This window comes from Python bivittatus, unplaced genomic scaffold (genome assembly GCF_059951505.1).
Source record: "Python bivittatus isolate LINGU-HERP-01145 unplaced genomic scaffold, Pbiv_v1 ctg000220_np1212, whole genome shotgun sequence".
NCBI classification, from domain to species: domain Eukaryota; kingdom Metazoa; phylum Chordata; class Lepidosauria; order Squamata; family Pythonidae; genus Python; species Python bivittatus.
The window spans coordinates 10566025-10586480 of NW_028277048.1; the positions used below are offsets into that span (position 1 = coordinate 10566025).

The following is a 20456-nucleotide window of genomic DNA, read 5'->3' on the forward strand; positions in this document are numbered from 1 at the left end:
ACAAGCAGCAAGATACAAAAAATTCACAGCAGAGGATTAGAAGAAAATTTTCAGACAATAGCATTAAACACCTGATTATAATGGAAACACAAGCTGGTTTCAAAAAATGAGAAATTATGCTATAAATCAAGATAAATTAGGAGTTTGCTAGCATACGAGGAATGCCAAGCATCTGAACCGGGACCAAAGTTTTATGTTATGTACATAGCAACTCTCCCCACTCCACTTGAACAATAAAGGACTATTGGCTTTTGCAAATGTTTATTGACTCATTTACTTCTCTTATCAGTTCTGACCTACACTCTCTACCCACTCGTATCCTCTCCCCGCAAAGCCAGCCCGGGCAAGTTCTCAGAAGACAACAAAGGGGCATTTCCTGTTACTAGCTGCTTCCTCAGGATGAGAGGACAGCAGCTTCCCTTACCAGTGAGTAATAGGGATGAAGGAGAGGAGGTGGTCCAGGAGCCAAAACACAACACGACTAACATTAACAGGAAAGGACAGAATGGGAAGTGGGTGTTAAGGCGCCTCAATAACATGACATAACTGCACGGGCTAAGGATAAGAGGGAGCAGCCGCAGGAGTGGAGAATTTCCCAGGCCCTGATGGACACAAAAAAAGGAAAAAAAATCCTAAAAGATTACAAAAGTTATTTCATGTTTTGAGTCACTTTAACCGTGACAGGTGAGGGAGGGAGGCAGATCCTCCCCCGCACTAACAGTCCGTGGCAGGCAAGTGGGCAGTGCTAGCAATGGGGCTGCTAGCGGATGGTGTAGCGCACATACGGCACCTCTGTGTCTTCGCCACTGTCGTCATTGCAGCACAACTCAAAGACCAGGGCCTTCACATGACGCCCAATCTTCTTCTTGGAAACTCTGGTGACAATCTCCGTCATCCTGGGTGTGGGGAGAAGAAAAGGGCAGCCATCAGACAGATGCCAATTCAATGGAAGTATCCAGCGCCCCTGTTCAAACACTCTTAAACAATACATACGGCTGATCGTGGCGCTCCTTCAGCTTAGCTGGCTGCATAAAAAATGAGTAAAGCATAGAGACTCCTTGGGACAGCATTGTTATCTCCAGCTTGTACTCTTTCTACATGTGGGAAGGAAAGAAAAAAATGGTTTTTTGTTGAATTTCTTTTCATCTCCATTAGAAACCCTCCTTCTGCAGCCATTAACCTATTGTGACAAACGGTGACTGGGATCCTCTCAATTCTTACCTTGAAATAGGCCAGGAACTCACGCAGTGTCATCTCCTGTCCATCAGGCTGGATACCTTGCACCTCAAAGCGGTCCCATAAAGTCCATTCAGTATTATAATACTGAACAAAAAAAAAACGTTAATACAAATGTTAGTTATTACAGTTAATGCTCAACAGAAAATGCAACTCAGACAGACAGAAGCATAATTTATGGTCATTCACTCCACATAATAAGGCATCGTAGTTATTCATAATTTCTAATGTGAGCACATGTGAAAGATCTTAGAGCCACTCTCTTGATTTCTATGTCTCTACCCAATTAACACAAGGAGAAAAGGGATAGAAGTATTCTCCCCTAACAGATGAGGACAGTGAAAACAAAGCAACAAGTACAGAAACAAAAGAAATGAAAGGGGCATTGTATGAAACATCTAAAAATATTAGGAAGTAATTAGATAAACTCTCTTAGAAATGTTGATCGAGGTATACTTCCAAGAGGCTTCACCATGCATCTGGCTTTCTCTCCTTTCTCCACCTTAAATTGCTAAGGAGAGATATCCCACTTGCAAAACATCTACCAGAAGGGAAAAACTTTGACAAGCCTTAGTAATGTTAACATAGTCTTTGCTATCAAAGGAGGGACTATCAAATGCAAGTTGAAAAGAATATTTTTCCATTTAATACCAGAGACCACTTGTACGAACAAGAGAGTATGAATATATGTGAACAAAAGTCACTTCACTCACCTTATTCTTGGGGCAAGCAATAGGCTCAGAGAAGCCAAAGAAAGGCAAGGCCAGGTTAAGGAAACCATTCTTGTAGGATTCAAGTCGCTTGTGGCCCTGTATTACTTTGTATAGTTCTAGACATACCAAGCCTACTACAGCTGCAGTCGTCGTGGCAATTGCAGGTATAATTTTCCCTGCAATCAACTTGCTCTGAAAAGAGAAAAATAGGAGCTTCTTTTATTTATTTTTTACTTATTAGATTTATACCCCACCTTGCATTCAGGAGCTCAAGGCAATGTACATAGCACTTCCTCCCTCAGATTTTCAACGAGGTGAGATAGGTCAGGCCGACAGAGAGTGATTGGCTCAAAGTCACCCAGTGAGCTTCCCATGGCTGAAGCTGAGGCTGGGATATATGAAAAGTCTGCACTGTCTCCCTCACTGTCAGGCCTAGCCCAAGGAACTCCAAGAGACCATGTAAATTCAGTCCAGCAATGTTTATTAGGTACAACCTCTAGCAAGAATCTTCCCAGACTGAAACCCCAGTTCCCAAGTAATGCTAGCCACAACACTGTGAATTCCTCAGGGAGGTGCCAGTCTCATCCTCTTATCTCTCCCTCTCGCCTCAGGAGATGAAAGAAAATGCTATTCTCCTTGAATCTGGCCTTCATAATTCCATTCCATCACACTCACACCTCTAATACATTCTACTGTACATTATCCATCAGAGTAAGCCTACCTTATGCCGGTCAGCAGGAGGAATATCATAATTTTCAGCTCGCAAGTTGGAAGCAGCCACAATAAAATCCATATGGAAATTTGTGTCATCATCCTGAAATTTAATATAAATAAAGTGACAGTTACAACCAGTGATCTACTGCAATGTCACAGTCCTCAAAAAATGCTTTTGGCTTTGGGAACTGCACAGTGAAAAAAGCCTGGAGCAGCTTCCAAGGCAAAACCAGAAGCTTGCCCATGGCTTCAAAACCAGACGGCAGAGATCACTTCTGGTATCATTCTGATGTCAGATTATAGTTAAATAACAGTTTATTCATTTAGTTTGTCTTACTTTTTCAAAATCAACTGGAAACATCCTGAAGTCATGAAGTTGCTGAGGACTCGGAAGTGAAGATTTTAGCTCTTCCAATCGGCTGTCATCTAAAAAAAAAAAAAAGCATAGATCTTGGAAAAGACTACTACAATGCATGTCACCTCTTTCACAGCAATCTAAGATCCTCTCTGCCCTAAACTGATTTAGTGCATTGCAATTTCAAAGCCCTAAACTTGTTTAGTGGTCAAATTCTACCATGAATCCATGCAAAGCATTTCAAAAAAAGTATTACAACCTGATAGTAATCCTGCAAGCTGCACAAGAATTGCTCCAGAAATGAAACAGTAAATCAAAATCTGCACAGGGAAATTGTGGGAGACAGAAACACTTAGAGAAGAAACTGGGTCCTCCATTCAATAGAATGAAAATTATTCAGAGAGAAGAGGTTCTCATTCAAGCCCTGCCATTCTTTGCTTTTCTTTGAAATTAAAATCTTGCCTTTGGCAGACCCATCTCAATCTGAGTTCTTACCAACTGAAGCATTGGCATTCTGTAGCTCCTGATCAGAGATATGGATGCGGACGCCAGACTTGGGAGTGAATTCTGGAACCTGCACCTGGCACAGCAGCTCCACAATAGCTTCTCTGTCTCTAGTGCCAGTGATGCCATATGTTTGGGCAAACAAGTTTGCAGCTGCCACTACATAATCCATGTGCAAAGGCTGTGGAGGCAACATTAGTTGAGTCAGACAGGCGGCTTTTCTGAATTCAGCCTTTTTAATTGAACATTCTATCCTGTGACCAATGAAGTTACATCAGCAACCAGCTTCTATCTGAACCCACTACCTAAAATGAATCCATAGATATAGTTATATCGTTTACGTAGAAGAGAACTGAAGACTATCTACTTCAGCTTAATCGTATCACCCCTAGGTTTCACCCAGTCTTCTAACAAGCTGCCATATATGCTACATCTCCCTTTCCAACAATAGCTGTACGCATATATTTTTTTTCCTCCTGAGAATTATATTCCATGCATCTGTTGGACTGTGTTCCATAGCTTATGCAGTAATTTTGTTGAAGTGCCGCAAGACTTTTTTTTCTACCAACAAACATCTATTCCTCTGAAGTTGCAATAACCAAGGCAGTTTAAGCAAAAGATCCAAATTAAATACTAGTGGTCTCTCTAACATGGTGCCTTTAGCCAAAACTAACCCAAAGGAATTATTCTGACCCCTAAATATGATAATCAGATCTAAAGCAGAACTGTTCATAAATTATTTTGCATAATTTTTCTTTTATCCCCTATACCTCTCTGGGAGTGATCAGAAGGAGCCTGAGATAGGTGATTTAGACTTCTGATTACCTATTTCACTGTTCAGCAAAAATGTCTTCGCTTCTCACTGAAACTTGCAGTAGTTCATTCACCAGCTAGCAGTCTATTCCTTTTCCAAAATGGACAAACTGTAAGCCTTATTCCTTTCCTTCCATGGTTCTCTTTCTATAACTTTATTTTAAAGAACATCTACATTTAAATATGATACCAGTACTGCACTTTTTAAGGGCAGCAGACAGAAGTAGGAATCCATTTCTTCCACCACCTATCATCTAATTAGTGAATTTTTCAATTTTCAAGCAGATCATAATGCTTACATTTTTGACATCAAAAGTGAGTGGGTGAGGACATCGCTTTGGACCTGACCAGAAGAGGGTTCCTGAATTAGTTTTCTGAAAAGGAAAATGGAAATAGAATTAAGAGGACAACAGAACAAAACATACCATTTTACCACTATAAAGAAGGGATGAGACCATGACACAGCAATCCTTACCAACTCACCTGGTTTGGGGGGAAGTTGTGTAGCAACTGACGAATATTGTTGCTATACTGGGTATGCCAATGATTACAAGCCCAGGCCACACAGTCAGCCCATGATTTAGGACGGTCAGTCACTAAGCTTTTGTATACAGCTTCCAAAACCTCTAAAGGTTGAGTGCCAGGCAGCTTCTGGGTCCGCTCCATAAATTTGGAGTCTCTGGAAGAAAATGAGAGCTGGCTCAGTGATTTTTTAGATTTTTCCTGAAACTAACAGCAACTGCAAAGCCACACCACAATTACAGGTACATGTTTTCACCATTCTGAATCCATTTGCTTTATTAGAGATGATCAGAGAAGCATTACACGTTATTGGCTAGTGTCAAATCAATCAATGCATGGAGCTACACTTTAGTGTTTATAATGAAAATGTAACCACCTCTAGCTGATTTTGGGCCTTCAGTACAGTACAGTACTTACGTGATATACTGGTTGACGTTCTCTGCAGGCTGCTTGAAAAGGCCTTCAAATTCATCACGGGCCCACTGGAAAATAAAACAATAAGAGTTCCAGCCTTGATGCAGAAGTTAGACCATTTGGTATCACCAAGTGCTGATGTGTGTAACAGTAGTTTGACTGTCTTATACTAAATGGAATTAGACAAAATAAAAAACTGCACTCTAGTTGATATATAGAAGTCAGCAGAACCTGCTAAAAAGGTGAAGCGGGAATCCAGTTTGCTCCTTAGAGAGACAGGAAGCAGGAGCCACAGGCAACATACTGAAAAGACAACTCCCTGCCCATGCCACAGCAAGATGATCTGACCAGAAAGGGCCACTATCACACTGCAACTACAAAGATAACCCATTACTGTTGCTATTAAGCATTTATGTCATTGTAGTCTCACCTGCAGAGTATGCTCAATAGCATTAGGAAAGTTCTTCAGTGTACAGATAGGGATAGATTTCTCAGGTGGATCTTGGCTAGAGCTGTATGACTCTGTAAGGAATGGGATCACCACCTGGATGTTCCCTTTGGTCCCCAGTGTCCCTGATTCCAGCAGGGGCTTGCGGTAGTAGACACAGCGACGATCCATGTACATCCCTAAAGACAATTATACAAGAAAATAGTGAATGACTGCAAGCCAGGATAGCACTGGAGACTAAAAGCATCAAGTAAGGAAAGTTGCATCATTTGTGTTTTGAGTGCTGAAAGCAAGAGCACTCTTAACATTTCATTTCAATAACTATGTATTTGCTGTGAGAACATTTATGACCCAGAGAAGCAGACAAATCTAATCTTCAGTTACTTACAACCAATTCATTTTTAAAGTTAAATTTTGAAGATAATGTAACCCCCTTTGATGATGACTTGATTTCATTCTGTCTGAACTCTTGGCATGGTTTCAAAAATCATTGGAATTGGTCACATTCTTGCCTACTCTGTATTAATGTAAGCACAATGGCATAAAGCTTAGCTACATTAATCTGGCTGCAGCTGTCCCCCTGCCCCCAGATATCTTTGTAATGTCCAGATGAGTAAGAAAACCACTTGCAGATACATACTAGCATCCACATTGTCCAGTGCATTTGCCACTCCATCAAGGTTCTCAAAGAAGTCGTCATCATAAACACGTTCAGTGTCTGGGCCTACACGATCTTGGTGGCTTGTGATGTGAATGTTTGGATTCATTTCTTTCACAGCAGCTGCTGCTGTATCAGATTTCATTTTCTAGATAGATTGAAAAATTCAGCCTTACCCTGGGTACAGAAACTCACTTTATAGCTTCCAGACTTACCACTGGGGGGGAAAAAAAAACTGAAAATAAGGAGCAAACACAGTATCACAATGGATCATAAAATGGCAGGTTTCTGGCCCTTAGGTTTGCCAAAATCAACTGTTGAACCTCCCCCAAACTCTCAAGGCAAACCATGTCAGTTTTTCATAGAAAACCCCATGACTGACCTTCTGGAACATCAGGAACCCCACCCTCGATACTAATGGAACTGACCGTAACATCCCAAGGCCGGAAGAGGAATTGCCGGTTGAGATTGGACTTCTCAATGGTGTCCATGTCAGTCACAGCCACCTCTCCCCCTTGCCCGCATCCTAGACCAATCATAGCAAAGTTTTTCAGCAGTTCACAGCCAATGGCACCAGCACCAACCTAGGAAAGAGAAAAAATGTCAGCAGGTTGCTGGGATGGAAACACCAAGAAATTGAAAAATCATGCCAAGACTCACCAAAAAGTATTTTTGCTGGCTCAATTTAACCTGTAATTCACTGCCAAAGACAGCAATCTGCCCATCGTATCGGCAATGTTTCTATCAAGACAGGGGGAAAAAGAGACAACCAGTTTGTACCTGTTCTCCCAAGTATGGGATTTCCCCATTTCCTTAATCCTGCTCAAAATAACAACATAACTGTTTTATTACTATAAATGAAGAACATTGCATTTTGTTTATATGCTACTTCAAAGTTTCATATTTCCAACACTGCTCTTTTCATTTACACAGTACAATAACTTAATTATGAGCCTGTGCCTGGTCTTACATGCAACTTCAGTTGCTTACCAAAAATGTCTCATAGAACAGAATACATTGTAATATACTCCACCTTCAGATTTAGTATAAACAATTAAAACCACTCAATGTTTTGGCCCTGGGCCTTAATATATAAGCGTCCTGGCCTACAAATGGCTTTCCCGGCCATCTTGAGGAGCACTTTTTTCACTATTCCCAGTGTACATCTTAAGCCTTATGCTAATTACTCACAGGACTACAATTTTCCTCAGTCAGGGCATCCTTATTTTCCTCAGGCAAGCATTCCAGTGCATCAAAATACAGCCACTGGGTGATAGGCATGAATTTGCCTGAACAGGCCTGAAACAGAGACATAGACAAAAAACATCACTTTGACACCACATTGTTGAGTTCGGTCTGAAAAAGCAACTTCAGGAACGAACTGGCATTATATACCATCACACTGTATCCTATTACAGAGGCTAGGATTTGTTTACCAAATCCAAAGCTGCTAGTTAAGGGAGACATGGACTAAGTAGCACGCTTTTTATTACCAGGCCAGCTTTTCAAATATTTTACCTTCATAACCTCTTGTGCAGCTAGGCCTCCAATGAAGGCATTGACAGGTGCCAGATCTCCAGAGGCTTGGAAAGCCACTTCCTTGATGATGTCCTCATTCAAATGCTCTTGCTTAAGTGGGGGCGCTGCTTGCTCATTCAGATCCTTCACCAAAGATAGCACCTCACTAGCATCTGCCTGAGGAAGAACGGAAGAAGTCAGATCAAGGCTAAGGAAAGGCTTCATAGCAGCTGCGAGGAGAAGCTGTTTTTCATCAAAATCATAAATGCTAACCTTTTCGTCAGTGCTTAATGCAGTCTGTATGATTTTTAAAAATTAAAATGATGGCTATCATTTAAAAAAAATGCCTAAGCACTACATAAAACAATCATCCTCCATAACCAGTTGTCCCCGAGTAAAAAATGCATTGTATTTAACGTAACATATTCAACCAGATTAAGTAAAGGAAAGTGAGCAACTTTGTACAAGATTTACGCAAGTATTCCCAGAATTTTTCTTTGATTAGCGATTTTGCTTGCAACAGTGTCTATGTTTTTTGCGATTAATATGAACTGCTGTGACTAGAAAAAACACGTCAACATGCAAACTGGAAAGAGAAATGGGGAACCCAAACAGCCTACCTGATTACGAGGCTTGGGGAAATGGCCATGCTTCTTGTGGAACTCATGCAAGGCCTGAAATCCTAAATGCAGCTGGCCTGGCCGATCAAATTTGCCAAAGTCAGTGAGGACGAACTCTGGCTCTGGCAGAGAGGAACGCAGAGATTTCTGAAAGAAAAATAACAGAGATCCCAATGAGATTGAAAGTAGGTAGCAATGCCTTCACAGCTACCCTTTTCCATAGGCAAGTTGCTTACTTCCAACCTCCAAGCCGGTGCCTAGATACCACCCAAGAACAGGCACATGCAGATCAAAGGGTGCCAGACTGTTCCAATGCAAGAACACTGCTGGGAACCGTGGGAATTTGCCCAGCAAAAAAAAAAAAGGCAGAACCTGTCAGAAAGGACACTTACAAAGCTAATCTTCTTTGGCATTTTGACCTGGGTAACAATGCCGCCACGTACATAGTCTGAAAAGTTGGAGGTGTCACCAATACTAAATGTGTAGGGGCCTAGAAAAGAATGAGAAGTACACCCATACACACGTCACGTCACATCCATGGCCACAGGCAAAGAATTGCACTGGAAAAAAAACAACAACGGCACTGCAGAATCGCAGTATTAGCTTGGACCAAGAGGCCTCAACAGTCATGTCAAATTACCACAGTCTTAGAGAAACTTTCTTAATAGCCAGGAGGAAGAAATAAGAAGCGATTTTTCTGATACTTCCACAATATGATTAAATTGCAAGTAATTGTGGAAGAAAAGAAATATGCCCCCATGTTGCAATAAACAAGCAGCAAAGGGAAGATACAGATTGTGGAAAACACTTCTGTTATTCAGTGCCAGAGGAATTTTATTCTGAATAAAGAACTGGAGCATTCTCAGGAGATCAGAAAAAATTAAATTTGCTCTTACAAGAGAATGAGAGTGCTACAATAAATATCCTTCCGTATTTTCTAAAACGCTTATTTCTGGCATGTTTATGACTCACAGCCCATTCAATGTTTGTAGGGTTCTTTTTTGTTTGTTTTTGCCCCTTCAAGTCAGTCTTCACTCTTGGACAAGTCTCTGCAATTTTCTTGGCAACCACTTTGGAAATAGTTTGCCCTTGCCTTCTTCCTAGGGCTGAGAAAGTGTGACTGGCCCAAAACCACCCAACTGACTTTGTGCCTACAACAGCCCTAGAACTCAGTTACTAGCCTGGTATTTTTAACCACTACACCAAACTGGCTGTCACTTATAGGATAGCTCAGGCTAAAATTCCAAATTAACATTACATATTAGGCACTCTCCATGATTCCAACATACCAATTCAGGTAATTTTGTCAAACATTAAACAAGAAACTGATTCTGACAGATATTCCATTCCAGTGACATTTAAATTTTGTGCTACTGAGTCAAAGTAACACTGTGCCTCACCCAACACTTTGATTTCCATTGGTTCACAGCTGTTAAGCTCTTTCATCCCCTCAACTTCCATGAAAGAAACAAAGTCTCCACTTTCAAAACCATGCCGAGCCTCATCCAGACAGGTTACCTCTCCAGGGCACCCCTGCACAGGAAAAAGTTGAGTAAAATTCTGTTAAGACCTACAATGTGTCTCACTAAGAAAATCAATAAATCTACCTCAAAAGGAGAGCCCTAACTGGCAGCCACAAGAAGTAATTACCTTAGTAATCATTGAGACCATAGCACTAAGTGGCTGTTCTCCATTGGTGTCTGTCACAACCATGTTCTCACCAAAGTCACAGAACAACTGGCTGTAAGAGAGAGAGAGAAAATGGATGAAGTTAGGGGCCCCTGGAGCATCCACAGCATTGTGACAGATGGCCTTAAAAGCCAAGATTGGGAGCCCATATCTGGGCTGTGGGGCACACCACACATGGAGGGTAGGACTCCCAAAGCAGCTCATCCCAAACAGAAAAGAGAACCCTACTGAAGGAAATAGCCATAGCACAGAAAAAGGTATAGAGACAAGGTCCTGTCTTACCCAAAGAGTCCCTTTGTATCTGCCACTACAAGTTTGATATTTTGGGTGTGACAGAAATCACTAATACGCAGCTGTTCCTCCAAGGGACAATTGGTGAGCACAACCACCTGCAAAAGGAAGAAAAAGCCTCTGAAGTAGATCACACCAGAAATCCAGAGATCTCCAGTATCAGCTCACTGTTCAGGCTTCCTGGACTATGGCAAACAAAATTCCCCAACCATTTCTTCTCCCCCATCCTATTTTTTTCACTTTATTTTGTGATGCAGAAGAAACTCTCAAAACAACATTAGATTTTTGTGGAACTTTTTACCTCCGAGTGCCTGCATATAAAAAGTACAGGCCAAATACCTAACTAGATCGTTTACTGACCCAGGAAAATAATTCTTGACATCATGTGCTTAGTAACCCTCTCTTCTGAGAAACTAAGAAATTAAAGTACCTGGAAATTGTTAAGAAAGTCCTCACTGAGGGGCCCAGTATAAGCAGTAACAGGTACATAGGAGTTGAGCTCAGCTAGCCGTGGTTGAGATATTTCAGCACGATTCTTTCCAAGGTCTTCCTCACGAAGGTAGAACTGAAAGAAAGGATGGGGAAGGGGGGGGGAATGTTTTAGTAGTGAACATAGGGAGCAATATAGGGAATCACACACAGAGCCACATTTAAGTGACTAGATGAAGATCTTACCTGGGAAGAGAGATCAGACCATTCAGCTATGCCCTGATCATGGATTGTGACTGATTTAACTCCACCCAAGATGATGTTTTTTGCTATCTCCACACCTAATCCTCGTAAACCAGATACCAGGATGTTGGCATTCTGCATTCGTTTCATTGCCTCATGGCCCAATACGTATCTATTCAGAACAAATGGAAAAAAGGATTAAATTTTCAGTGCCTTGTTTGTCCAGCTTGAAAACTGAGCATCCCGTACAAAGGCAGCTTCCTCTCAGCATCTGATAAAGTTCAAAAGAACACATCAGAACTTACTATTCACATACTAGACTCGTGCTGACAAAATGCTTTTCAAAATAGTAGTTCCCCCGCTCTCCTCCTTTTGATACTTACAGCTGCCTTGAGTATAGACCCTCATCAATGTCTGTTTCACTTCCATTCTTGGCCATACCCTGGAAAAAACAAACACAATCACTTAGTCACTTGCTGCCTTTTGACCATTAAAAGAATAAGATAAAGAAACACAAAACACCAAGAACAGCTAGTATTTGATTTCTATATTTTATCACTCTCAATGCATTTCAATTATTAATTATTTATCAAGGAAAAATATAAAGTACAAAAAGCAAATCAAGAGACCTGGTCAACTGAATCACAAACGGCAACTCTTGCAACAGTATTCCACAACCCCCCAACTGCATTACAAGAAATAAGAATACAAAAGGAAATGGGTATTACAGCATTCTCCATCCCTCCATTCCCCCAGACAAATGTGAGTATTCCTTTTAACAATATATGAAGACACACTTTCAGGCCTATTAATTCCTTACAGAAGCATGCAGAGCACATTTTTCTGGGAGCACAGCTAAGGCTACCTATTACCAGGGAGGCAAGTTGCAGCTTTCAATCCCTCACCATCCCACTCTCATCTGTAGCATTCTCAATATTTCCCAATATTTGACAACCTGCCCCAAATTATTTCTCAAAAAAATTAAACCAAAATACTAAATGCCTTTTTTTTTAAAATAATGGTCCAATATAAACATATTTTCCAGGCTAAGAAAGAGCTGGGCATAACCCAGTCATAAATCGTGCAAGTAGGGTCTTTAGTCTCATGACTGGATGAATGATTGGGGATTCATACTAAGAACACCACCCCCTGCCTGCTACACCACTTGCTCTAGTAGGACAGGAAAGTTTTATGTTGTAATGTGTACAAAACGCCAGATATAAGAGATGGTAACAATGGGTACCTTAACTTATAACTTTGCACATCACTAAAGGTCCCCAAGAGTTGTTAATGCAAAAATCAGGGAATTTGGCTTCTATATAATCAAAGGCTGCAGATTCCAGATCATCCTATGCATTTTTAAAGAAGTATAAATACTTGCACTGATTTTACAATAACTGCTATCTATAAACATATTTAAGATATAACTACTTGGGCACTTAATGGTTTCTACTCAATTTCACAGATGATGGGGGACTGTTACTGTTACAATCTGGGAGCAAAACCTAGAAACCCAGTTTAGATACCTGATACACACAAACACAACAACCCAGCCTCAAACAAAAAGGCAGCACAGACCTATAGTGCATAGAGGTAGGTGGTTTTGTACTATTAAGATCTTCTGCCAACTCTATCATGACAACAGGCCCTTTACCAAGAACAAAATTAATGCTTTACTCTTGCTCTTCTTAAAACTAATGTATTTTTTCTGTGCAGATAGAGAAACAGAGCTAATCAGTATGTTGGGGTAATCAATTCAGGAACTTACGTTGGCAGGCGCTTCACGCAAATCAGTCTGTACGGATTTTCCAGAGGAGCAGTTTGAACCCGTCTTTGACTCCGATTCACCCAAGCGACGCTTCTTGGACAACGGCGAGCTGGACATCTAAATGCCACAATGGAAAATACAAATGTGAGAATACAATGTTTGATAATTTGCTCATCTTGCAACAGGATTATGACTCTAGCCAAAAACATAAATATCCTATGTAATAGGCTAAGCACCTGTGGGAATGGGAGAGAAATACAAAAATAGTGACTATTGCAACGAAGCAGGAACAGTCAGCAATTTCCTCACAATACTGGCCCTCAGTCTTTGCTGCCTGAGGGATCATAAGAGCTTCTCCATATGAAGAACATGTTGTTACCACTGGTCCCTTAGGACATGCAGGAGGGACCATTCCCCGCGTCCCACTGGAGCTGCTAGTTGCAATATCAAACAACTAAATCATACCAGTTAATCAAACGTAACAGCAGCACAGTGGAAAACAACCTTCTTTGTGGAAGTGTGGATCTCCTGATTTAGGTTCCGTGCTAAAAAAAAAAAAAGGACTTTATAGTGGATCGACTGAAAAGGGCACTGACTTTCTTAGTAGATTTCTCATCAGGGAAAAAAACCCCAGGTATTTCCAGTGTACTGAAACAATACAGCATGTTATTCTGTTTTAAAATATCTATGCTGGTCTATGACCATAATAAAGATTTGATTTGGTTTTAAAATAAGAGGTTCCTTTTTAATCTACTGTACAAAGCTGGTGATTTTTCAGTGCCACACCTATTACTGCATAAATCTGAACCCGATGACCTCAGTCTAAGCTGTTCTTTTCTGATAAATATCTCCAAGTTGCCATAGAAAGAAAGTAATCAATAGGCTGAATAAGGTGGGGCTACTAATGAATCCGTTTTAGTTGTCAAAAATGAGCAAGTGATTCAATCTTAGATGGCAAAAATGAGGTCATTTGCAATTTCCAATGAGCTCCCTGCTCACACAGCATTAGAATGTGATATTAAAATGCTTTTATAGTTCTAAGAAACCTTCCAGCAGCGTACAGTAGGGAGACTTCTGTAGAAATTGACAAAAAGACTCCAAGAGAAACACCCTAAATATAAAGTTGGACTTGATCAAACAACAGCTAGATTTACATATCAAGTTAAGCCAAAAACCATGATTTACAATGGCTGGATTCATGCAATACCCATTACCACTTAGCAAGTTTGTGAATCTAGCGCTAAGAAGATCCAGTTCTATGCCTCTAGATATATAACTCTGAAGCCCCACTGAAATCCACAAGTGTTACTCCTTAGAAAGTGAACTGCAAAAAATTAAACCAGTAACCCAATACCTGGATTTTGCAATGTATAAACATTTTATTCATTTGGAAAACACACATTGTTCATCCTAAGAATGGAAAGCATCAATCCTGAATGAGTTATTTTTTATTTTGAAAAATTCCTGTATCTACATATTAATATTTAGAAATTAAGTATACTAGTAGTATACTAACCCTGAGTAGATACAAATGCTTTATAATATGCATAATCCCAATGATCAGAATATATACTTAGTCCAGCACTTTTTGCAATTATTCTGACAGATTCCAGTTTTACAATATATTAGTATTTAGTGGTAAATGCAGGTAGGAAGAAGGATGACAGAAGAAAAAGAAAAGTTAATTATTCAGTACCACAAATTCAGTGGTAGAAAGCATATCCTCATTTCTTCCTATACTCAAACAGGTAAAAACAGGATTCTCTGAATCTTAATGCTTTACCTACAGCTTGCCTAAATCCATCCAGAAGTACTATATTTATTCTTGTTGTGTGAGACAGGCAGGGATATTCAGGGATAACAGTTTGGGTTTCAGCACTTCTCATATCAGCTCTATTCATCCTCCTACTACAAAAACAGCTGCTTACAATCCTGCAGAGTTATTGCATGCCCTCCCTCACAAGTTTAATAAATGAGCATGCATTCTGGCAGCATCCAGCTCTTTTTCCATATGCTGAGTTTAAATTAATTAATGGCACCCTACACCATACAGACAGCCCACGGTGATACAGCAAGTTAGAGATGAATGACTGTATTTCCTCAGTCAGAAGAAAACCACAATCAAAAATACATGTGAGCCAGATGCTATCTTGAAGTGCTGATACTGTGTTCTAGCAGTAAGTTAGTATTTATCTGGTCCTGTCTTGAGAAACCACAACATGAAAGGAAAAGTAACACAGATTCAATGGCTGCAATGGTTCTCAAACCTAAGAACTATAATGCTAGCTGCAAGGTAAGCTAACAACGCTTGAAAGTTTTAGTTTAATTCAGTCAGTTTCTGCAAAGCTAATAGCTATTTACCACCTTTTCCCCCAATTGTATATTTGGCTTTAGTGTTATATAAGAAATCTTTCCTGTCTGCTTGTAAAAACAAATGATGATGACAAAGACAAATGAAGGGTTCCTTGTTCGTTCATGTAACTGAAACTGCAGTTATCAATGTTCAATCCAATATCCACACCCATGTAACATTTTACTTTCTGATTAAATACAACTGATTTTTTAAAAAGAATGTACCATATTCAATCATCCAACAAGGAAATGTACTGCAATGTCAACAGCAAGTTACTTTGCAGATTCAAGAGAAATAGCCTGGAAAAGAGCACCAATAAGCATAATATGCAGTAGGATGTACAATTGATTTCAAATCAAAATCAGATCCACAAAAATAGACAGTGTATATTTTAATTCCAAGGCTTCCTTTCTCAATATGTGCAAGAATATATACATTTAGCAAGGTTTTTATTGCTTTGTAAAAAGAAACAAAAAAGCCTTTTGAGAAAAAATATAAACAACAGACTGAAGTAAAACTGGAAAAAAAAAAAAGAATGCTGCAAATTCCAGGCAGACGTATTACTGAGTTAAATCGCAGTACTGATTTGTGGTAACCAATGCAGCAATCAGGAACCAAATGATCATATGAAAATTTTAAATTAAAATCAATTAAAAACTATTCTTCTGCAGAGCTTCTGAAAAAGAAACATTATTGTCACATCTGAATTATGGGGGTGTTATCAGTAAATTTTTTTTGAGACAGTTTGTGTTAAATTGTTATGTTTCTGATGCTGATAACTGATCTGCTGGTTCAATAATTATTGGTTGTTATATTACTATAATTGTTTAATTGTAAGCCACTTAGACCCTACAAAAGAAGTGGCATACAAATTTTATGTTTCTCTGAAGTAGATTTTGAGGCTGTAGGGAGGAGAGAAAATTTTCCTATACTATAAAAGGACACTGCTACTGCTGACTGAAGCATACAACTGGACTTCATCCCTGGCCCCAACATGCTCAGCATTACAACTATGAAGCCAGGGCAAGGATAGCTTCCATTACTTAGAAGTTAATCCATCCTTTATGCAGGGACCATGGAGGAAACCACAGCTGTCAGCTTTTTGGTTAATAAAACCAAGTGAGCAGTGGGCTCAGCAATTTTTAGTGTGATTGTTGTTTAAGCAGTATGTCTCTAACGACAATTTTTGTTTAGCCAGTAAATCCACTGAACTAAAAGGCTACTAAACAGTATTATTACAGTACTGATAGCCCTAATATAATACAGTGAATATTATTGTATTCACCTCTCCAAAATTATATTTCTAGTAATTTTCTAGCAGAAAAAGGCAAAGGGGAATTTTTATCTTGGCATCTGAACATACAATAATCTAACTCAATAATTTCCCTAAAAACTCTGGAAGATAAGGGATTTCCAGATTTAATGAATGAAAATGTTTACCTCAAAGATCGTTATTATCATCATAAAATATCAGCCATTGTCGTTATTTTTCAGTAACAGAAAGCTACAGGGGAGTACTGGACATTCTCATACAAATTCAATTAAAAACAAGGAAACAGTTTTTGCTATTCCCACCATATTGAACTATGACTATAGTTTGCAGTATGTAGTTCTGGGACAAGCACACTTATTAGCAAATATATTCATTTTAATGGGCATCCAAGAGAGCCCAAAGTTTCAAAACAATTAGTTACCAAAAATATATGTACAGTACAGTAAAACAAACTTCCAGCTGACTTAATGGAAACAGAATGAATCAATATATAGAACTATTTTTTTCTTTGTGTGCCTGAAAGGCAATAGGAATAACCAACGGACAATAATTCCAAACACCTTATAATATTAAGTCATTTCAAATAGAATTAATATCATATTGATATTAATCCTGATAAATCCTGATGAAAACACATATAGTACATTAGTACAGCACTTTCACCTACAAGTGTTTACTCTTATTTGAACTGGGAGGGGAAAAAGCAGTAACACAAGAATCACATTAAATCAATATCAATAACTGTGGAATAAACTGTGAGAACCAGTGTGGTGCTATAGTTACGGTGCTGGACTAGGAATGGGGACAACACATGTTCTAATCCTTCCTTAGGCACAGAAATCAGTATCAGGCTCTGTGACAAGCTGGCTAAAAAACAAAACCCTTTCTTGCTTCATGCATTGATAGTTTTGCTATGTGAACTCAAGTGGGCACAGTGCAAAACAAGAGGACCTTGCAACCAAGTGAGACAAACACTCCACTACAACAGTGGAATAAATGGCTGACTTGGACTAAACAGGAAAAAAATACAGAGAGGTGCCCATACAGTCACCAGAAAGTGAGTTCTACTCAAGGGAATCTTTCTCTTAGACTAAAGACAGGCAGAAAGTAGTCCTGGATATCCTGGCATGAATGATTTGCTCTAAAACAACAGGAATTTCAGATACCCAATTGTTTAACAATACAACAACAGTAAAGTTTCCATATCAACAGGTTGCTCAAAGTTTGGGGAAAAGCCAGGAATAGATTTTATGTGAAATTACACTAAGTTTTGTTCTGACACTGAAAACTAATTATGTCTCTGTGTAGTCAGATATGTTTTCTTTAACTATAAGTCACTATGTTATATCTATTTCTTATTTGTGAATCTGTTTTCAAAATAAAGCAAATCTCAACTCTGTAGTCTAGTCTACAACTTCCCATTCTAGACTCATTGGTGCTGTTCTCTAAATGAACTGAAAACCCAAAATCTGTGTCACACACAGGGTATTTTAACTCTAGAATCTATACTCTGAATTTAAGCCCAGCAAAAGCCAAACAACAATAAATATACAATGTAAGTTTTAGGAAATATAAAGTGTAATCTCTCTAGTTATACTTTAGTAAAGCAACAGGCAGAAAATTCTATGTAATAATCAACCATCACATCAGTTATGTTTCAGAAAAAAAGGAAGTTAAAAAGATTTATCACAAATAGAATAATCTCTACTATACAGAGTCAAGGTGAAATTTAGTCCAGCTATCTGAGATTTTCCATCTAATACCCGTTTACATTGGCTCAACATATCCCATGTTTCTGTGACTGACAATTTTGCAAGTTCATGCATGTACCAAATGCTAGGTAAGACTGCTTCCAAAAATAAAGTAGCCAATCAAGAGATAAGAGAGATAGAAGCCAAGGCTAGAAATAAAATACAACTTATTATGGATGTCGGAGATAAAAGTCTGTAAAATTTCACAATCTTGGGACAAAGTCCTCATTAGGATGAATATCTACACAGAAACCTATATTTAAGCTCTATATATGTTAACCTTCTTGCTTAGAGTTTAAGAACCTGCAAAGGCATATTAATAGGCACTGACATTAAAATATGAGAAAGCATACTAGTTCAATGAACTGTCTAAACTCAGCAGCCACAACTCCTTTATTCACCAAAGCTGTTTCCTTAAAAAGTGCTTAACAGTTCAGATTTGATATGTTTGTTCAAAACCATATGCTACAAAGACATATACTTCTATTAATTTTTTTAATTAATCCTGAGCTAATGAAAGGAAAGCAACAAAAAGGAAAACCAAGGTAATACAGTGGGTTGTTATATAAATGCCAGAATTAAATTCAGAATCCTGTGCTTTCCACCTGGAGAAATTCCCAAGCTTCTTGACCTCTACAGAAGAAAGCATAAAACGGAATTGGAGATAATACACTCTAAATACTTCTGGCCTGACATGAAGAAAGAAGAAAAGATGAAACAGACAGGTAATTCTGATCTGAGATGAAGTTCTGAGCTTCTTTCCTACTATAAAACCCAAGGGCAAAGAATGAAAACAAAATCCATGGTTTCTTCCTCTCCACAGCTATCTCAGGTTGAAATTACAGTACTGTATCTGAAAAAAATAGTTACAAATAAAAACAATTGTCATGGAAACCTGACCTGGCATATTAATTATCAATTCTTATTGGATCTACAAGATATATCCACCCAACCACCATCATCTTGTATACATTCCAAGCAATAACTACCAATAAAGGATCAGAGTAAACAGGGCAATCTTAATTAACTTCTTGTGCAAGGCAATTAAGTCACAATTCAGTACAGGAAGCACTTGCCAGAATCACATTCAAGCTGCCCTGTGATACACATGCACAGGCAGGTAAGTACAAAGAATAGGGTTATATTATTGCTAGACGGAATTACCCTAAAAAGATAAATGTGATTATGAGACATACCCAGAGATGTGTAAAAAACAACTTCTCTGATTTGCCTCAGAATTCTCAAATATCCCTTTTAAGATATGAACTAGTTGTCCTGTTCTCTAGTTTCCCTACTTTCAATCATATGGAGCCTACTCCAAAAATGGGTCTCAAAGCTTAAAGCCCAGAAAGCAACTCCTGAATTTTTTTAAAATGTCAATTCCTGGAAAACAACTCCCAGTTGTAAAAGATGTCAATTGAGAATTGAGGGGAAAACTGTCATTTTGTTTGTGAAACCTATGTATTTTAAGGATAGATGCTGAGATAACAACTGCAGCCAATGATGTGGAGAGCCTACAATGTTAAAGTCCTGGATTATACTCCTGCCGGACAGCAGCGCTGAAGTCTTGGTTCCCTAGATCTACCCCCGGGAGAGAAAAAAATCCTTCAAAGATCCACTTGCTGTCTACTGGCATGACTGAAAGGGATTCTGTCTGTGTTTAGCCCCTAATGCCTTGCAGCTCCACAGTAAACTGGAGAAGTAAAACGAAGCACAAGTGAGCTGACATGGCCTCTCCACAAATACCGTTAGAACAGACAGATGCCAAGAACCCACCCACGACAGGGTTACCTCATCATCCCACTCTAGTAATTCGCGGTCCTCCTCGCTCCTAACCCAGCTGACTGACCCCCTGGACTTTTCATTTGGGCACTTCTCTGAAATCCCCACCACCTCTAGTCTAAAAGAAAAAACAGAAGAAAACTACAGCAGCTAACGGCAGCCCGCACTTCCCCCTCGCTACCCCTCAAACTTTCAGCGTTCGGGCACAGGAAAGCGCAGCCCAAGAAGCCTCACAACCCTTTGCTGGGAAATGCGGTCATCTTTTCGAAATGCGTTATTCCATTCAGCTTTCAAAGAAGAGGCAGGGAATTTGGGCGGCGGAACGAAAGAGCAGGAAAGGGGGCGTTTTCTGAATGGGCGGA

At 39.3% G+C, this 20456-nt stretch overlaps 1 protein-coding gene across 2 annotated transcripts in view; it reads right to left on the reverse strand.

Annotated features, from left to right (window-relative positions):
* Positions 1–244: 244 nt before the first annotated feature.
* Positions 245–20456, reverse strand: part of UBA1 (ubiquitin like modifier activating enzyme 1) — a 36470-nt gene continuing 16258 nt past the window's right edge. For both annotated transcript variants that reach the window (XM_025163642.2, XM_007423605.4), the window contains exons 2-26: positions 12936–13052; positions 11551–11609; positions 11171–11339; positions 10926–11060; positions 10487–10593; positions 10166–10256; positions 9916–10048; positions 8908–9005; positions 8516–8662; positions 7896–8072; positions 7569–7676; positions 7038–7118; positions 6806–6961; positions 6360–6525; positions 5702–5898; positions 5275–5339; positions 4819–5014; positions 4635–4709; positions 3514–3703; positions 3001–3089; positions 2671–2763; positions 1950–2141; positions 1222–1323; positions 994–1094; positions 245–896 (exon numbers count right to left, since the gene is read on the reverse strand). In XM_025163642.2, the coding sequence (XP_025019410.1) occupies positions 761–896; positions 994–1094; positions 1222–1323; positions 1950–2141; positions 2671–2763; positions 3001–3089; positions 3514–3703; positions 4635–4709; positions 4819–5014; positions 5275–5339; positions 5702–5898; positions 6360–6525; positions 6806–6961; positions 7038–7118; positions 7569–7676; positions 7896–8072; positions 8516–8662; positions 8908–9005; positions 9916–10048; positions 10166–10256; positions 10487–10593; positions 10926–11060; positions 11171–11339; positions 11551–11609; positions 12936–13052 (3180 nt within the window). In that variant the 3' untranslated portion in view covers positions 245–760. The remainder of the gene's footprint in view (positions 897–993; positions 1095–1221; positions 1324–1949; positions 2142–2670; positions 2764–3000; positions 3090–3513; positions 3704–4634; positions 4710–4818; positions 5015–5274; positions 5340–5701; positions 5899–6359; positions 6526–6805; positions 6962–7037; positions 7119–7568; positions 7677–7895; positions 8073–8515; positions 8663–8907; positions 9006–9915; positions 10049–10165; positions 10257–10486; positions 10594–10925; positions 11061–11170; positions 11340–11550; positions 11610–12935; positions 13053–20456) is intronic.